The following is a 4,907-nucleotide window of genomic DNA, read 5'->3' as shown; positions in this document are numbered from 1 at the left end:
GTGTTTTATACCGGACGCCCATTTTTATACAAATTTTTGGTTTTGGTAGTTGCTAATGATATATGTCACCGTACCCACCTGGCTGTGCCTGTTTTGATTTTATTTTTTCTCCTTCAGTTTCTTTGGAACAATGTCCACACAGACTCGTACAAATGTGAGATCAAGTTAAAACTGATCCTATCAAGGGGAACAGCCTCAAAAAGTGCATTTTCCGTATTCCTCCATAATAACAGTCACCCACCACTGTTACTGTTACTATCCAGCAACAAACAAGAAAAACGTATCGAAAAGAAAATCATCAAAATCATCTACCCTTATTCCTGTTACTATCCAGCTAGAAGATGTCTAAACAGTTGTTTCTCAAGCAAGCTAGTATCTGAAAAATATGCATCTCAAGCAAGCTAGTATCTGAAACATATGCAGATTAAGAAAGAAAAAAGATACTGTGCTCCCACCTGAAGGCCAGTTTTGAACTATGAAATTCTAAAAGTAATCTGATACTGTCACGTTTTAACCATAATCACGCGTTCATACATATCCTAAGTTGCCATTCCATCTCTATCTATTCTCTCGCTCACTAAAAAATGAAAACACTAGACAAAACCAATGGAATTGATTTAAAACACTAGACAAAACCAATGGAATTGATTTAGCATCGGCATCTATCATTGAGGATTCAAAATATACTGTGCACAATGTACTGCTTTTTTCACATGTTGAATCTCTGGGGCACATTATCAAAGTCGTCCATTTCAAATCTCTGATTACGATGTCTCTCAGCCTGAAATAGCCAGCACCATCTATCAGTTATTCTCACTCAGTTCAAATGAAAATAGAAAATGATGGATTAATAAACCATAGTACATACCTTTCCTAGGTAAGCAGGGTCACATGATATAACTTCATGCACGGAATTCAGCTTCTTTGACAACAACATAATCCTGAAATCAAGTCCCAAAAACACATCAGCACAACCAGTACTAACTAAATTTTTCAAGTCCAATATGACCTAACATACAGTGTGGTAACTATTGTTCACTACTTTTCTTTGCAACAACTTAAAGCAGCGCATACCTCTGAATTGAGGTATCAATACTCTCAATCATCTCACAACTTCTATATTGTTCTGGATCCTCAAGGAAGCCGACCATTCCATCCTTCTGGTTTATGGTTGCAAATATCTCACCATCTTCAATCTAAGAAAATCATACACACGCTTATATATAAACAACTAGCATTCAAATTGCTATTATTAAAGATAATGTTGCAACTGTGTACATACAAAAACAGTATATTACCATTTGAAGAACACGCATCTCAGCCTCCTTTGGTGTATTCAGCTGGACAGTGTTGGCTATGTCTTGAAGAGACAGAGTTAGATATGTCTGAGTCAGCCTCTGGATGTTACGCTTGTACAGAGACGTTACAACCTGATTCACCAGTCCAAGATTGGTGTCCTGCAAAAAAGGTCCAGAAAGTTGTCAGACTACTTGAAAACTGAAGGAGCTCATTGTATTTGTTTAAATCTTAAATTCCCTCTTCACAGACTTGTGAATAATAAAGATGAAGAGATCGAAACTCACAGATTCAAACTTCTCCCTATGTGTTGCCACACAACTCTCTAACTCGGCAATTTTCCCAGTGCCATAACTGGTTGCCAAATCAAGGTAAGGCTGCAAAAGAAAGTGTTAGGGAAATTATTCACACAGAAAGTAATGACATTTCAGAACTGGCCCAAAAGAACTGAGGAGGTAACATCATATGCGCAAATCAATCTCGACATACTTGATCAAGTGAGACAAGAACAAAGAACTTGACAAGGGTCCCTCAGAAAACCAGTGAAAATCATACTGGACAAGCTCAAGTTACTAAATTACCTGACTGAAGTGTTTTAGACTCCTCTGCGCAGCTGAAGAAGCATACTTGGGGAAAGTAGCAGAAAACTGTCACACAAAGTTCTTACGCTTAATAAACCATAAAACATTCTCAAGTCAAACTTCTATATGCGAAGTTTTGGGACTAGTGAAGAATGATATAAACGCGAAATAGAAAAAGAAACAGCCCCTGAGGGCTACCTCAAATTAATTCTCATAGTAAGAAACAAAGCAATTTAACAAACGCTAATCAATCCTTAGACAGAAGGTGTTCAGTTCTCTATGTGAGTTTAAAAACGCAAGAATCAAGGAAGAGTGACCACTAAATTCCTATTTTATCATCATATGCAGAATTTGAGCAAGGAACTCTGTCATAGTAAAGAAAGCGGAAAAAGAATATAAAGTCATATAACAGGGTTAAGAACACAATCCACCATACCTGTCCGTTCTGAATGAGATTAACCAAAATGTACTTTTTGTATGCTTCAACAGCTATACAATTTAGAGATTGCATTGGTGCTGTAACGACCTACAGTAAGAAAGTGTTCAAATGTAAGAAATCATTATTCTCCTTCTCCACATAAGGTTAATGGACGCAAAGTATAGAATTTGCAGTATTTACATACACTGTGTAGGAGTTGAATGGCTCTGCGGAATTGCTTTTGGCCAATGCATATCATCCCCCTGTAAATACAAAATGCAAATATACTTCAATACACCATGAAGCAAAATTTAAGGCGATATACTATTGGTTTCTCCATAGAATCTGTTTTCAGAAGCTGGAAACAAGAGGCAATCCACCAACAAGTTTAAATTGAAGTGGCCTTTATAAATTATCATAGAGGGCAACAATTTCTTCGTTTACACTTATTTACCGATGCTATCCCAAGCTTCCATTCATCAAAAATATAAACACAGATAACCCACTCCATATAGAGAAAAGTGCAAACCTTAGAGCAATTCACAATTCAAATATGTAAAAGACAAAAATCTGTTGAGAAAAATCACCCATAATAACAGTAGAGGAAGAGGTTTCTTGGCTGATCAACCTCAAAGATATCGTCCTTCAATATGCTATAACCAGTTTTGTAGCACTTTGCGAGCAAGCAAACAAGAAGAAACTCTGAATGTAAAGCTGTTAAGTGTTCAGAAGAAGGCTGGAGCTTCCGAAGTGCAATTCGTAGGGGAGCTACCCCCATTATCGGCACTTGGCGCTGCACAACTACATCCGTGAAAGTCTTGCAAATGTGAGTAACTGCAAGTAAAAAAAAGCACAATGTTAATTATCATTTTAACTCGTAACCTACAAACAAAACTAAAAAGAAGATACAGTCTCCTTTATTATAAAACAGAAGAACAAGATACAGTTTCAGAAATACATTTTCTAGGTTCCAGTCGTATCTGCTCTGCCGTACAAGAATTGATAAACCGAGCAACAGATGGAATAAGCTCAGCTTGCTCTTTTGCTGCTGGAGTTGAAAGATATGCTTCCCTATAAAATAACAAAAACATAAAAAACAATTTAGTGCAACCAATAAACTGGATAACAGTATAGGGAAATCAGCTGAATGAGCTTGACGCCAATCATAATTAAGGATTTTCCACAAAATTAACTCATAATTACAACATGAAAAATTTGATTAGTTTTCCATAAAGATCCTAAGAAAAACCAATGATCCGTAACACAACGGATCTAACAAAAATCATTCCTCCACGACGGAAATCATCATACTCATAGTATCAACCAGCCCTTCATCCTCGTCCTCCACAACCTGCTCCTGCACCAACTCCAAAGGGGGCCACCTCCACAAGATCATAATAAACCATCCCCAACACCATTTCCACAATATACCGCAGCACTTGCACCACCTTAAACTGCTCGGCTGCCTCCCAGAGGTGGTGCTGGTGCAGGTGGAGGACTTGAAGAAATTGGAGGTGGTGCACGTTTTAGCATGTATAGATTTTGGTGTGGGTCTTGATAGCAGTGGTGGTGATAGCCAATAGAAACTGTCAACCAAAACCCACTTTTCTAACTCTATGACCAACTCAACATCATATTCAATTCTCAAAACCAACGGAACCAAAACCATTCTACTCCAAGATTAACCTCATCCGCAGGTAATCTCAACTAGGACCAAAAACCCTAATTCCCGAAACAAACATAAAACCATATATTACACAATAAACCAAACCCCTCTTTTCACAAACCCTAATCCCCAAGATAACACAAAACCACTGTACATAACAACTCAATAACAGTATCAAACCACAAAAAAAAATTCAAACGAAAAAGAAAGAAGAAATACTCACAGTAAGAATAGATAACCAAGAGAATGCTTCTCGGGATCTAGTTGATCGAAAGATTGACCTAACTGAGAAGCCATATTCTGAATAGAATCTTCAGATTGTTTCAATAGGGTATGAAGTTGTGTTGTTTTACCATCTGATAAACCTATTATATTCGCAACTAGGGCTTCAATCGATTCCATTCTAACTTGCTTAGGTCGTTGGTAATAATGTTGTTGATCACTTTCGCCTTCTTCGTCTCGTCGTTGTTGATGTTTATGTGATATTTCATCACCAAACAACATCAAACCAGGTTTATTATACTTGTTATCCCGGAACCTCCCCATCCTCGAGACCTAAAAAAGACTGTGTCTGTGTGGTTGGTTCGTACTGAAAATATTAAAATATTAGACAGGGCCGATTTATTTACTGAGGCGTTGTATTTATATATATCCCCACCAAATACAGAATTGACGAAAGGGTAGTTTTAGGAGTTTTTAAATAAAAAATAAAAATATTTCCCATATATAAACAAGAAAAAAAAAAGTAAGAACAATGTGAGGATAAATTTGTTAAATTTGGTAGAATTTTATTTTTTTTTTCTTTTTGATCGGTAAAGAAATTTGGTGTTAGAGAGTTCTTAAAATTTGGTGTTAGAAAAACTTTTCGGATCATTATGTAAGGGGAGTGGTTTCCATGTGAGATGGAGTTTTTAATCCATATGAGTTCTTTATATGCAAATTTGGT

The 4,907-nt window shown here is 36.8% G+C and overlaps 1 protein-coding gene across 2 annotated transcripts; it reads right to left on the bottom strand.

Moving 5' to 3' along the window:
• Positions 1-373: 373 nt before the first annotated feature.
• LOC113298144 (COP9 signalosome complex subunit 3-like) lies at positions 374-4,544 on the bottom strand. 2 transcript variants are annotated; one of them, XR_003334021.1, is made up of 12 exons: positions 4,185-4,544; positions 3,254-3,366; positions 2,883-3,129; positions 2,501-2,558; positions 2,314-2,403; positions 1,878-1,943; positions 1,584-1,673; positions 1,299-1,457; positions 1,075-1,196; positions 869-941; positions 637-781; positions 374-604 (listed from the first exon to the last, which is right to left on the bottom strand). XR_003334021.1 is itself a non-coding variant. In XM_026546830.1 (11 exons), exons 1-11 carry the CDS (start codon positions 4,505-4,507, stop codon positions 710-712), a joined length of 1,413 nt encoding a protein of 470 aa, XP_026402615.1. In that variant the 5' UTR covers positions 4,508-4,544; the 3' UTR covers positions 374-709. The 2 variants fall into 2 exon arrangements, 1 of the variants encoding a protein (XP_026402615.1); XM_026546830.1 differs by having other exon boundaries at positions 374-781.
• Positions 4,545-4,907: the final 363 nt, after the last annotated feature.

The sequence above is a fragment of the Papaver somniferum genome, chromosome 7 (assembly GCF_003573695.1).
Source record: "Papaver somniferum cultivar HN1 chromosome 7, ASM357369v1, whole genome shotgun sequence".
NCBI classification, from domain to species: Eukaryota; Viridiplantae; Streptophyta; class Magnoliopsida; order Ranunculales; family Papaveraceae; genus Papaver; species Papaver somniferum.
The sequence above is the reverse complement of the archived record's forward strand: the minus strand, read 5'-3'. Positions and strand labels throughout refer to the sequence as shown.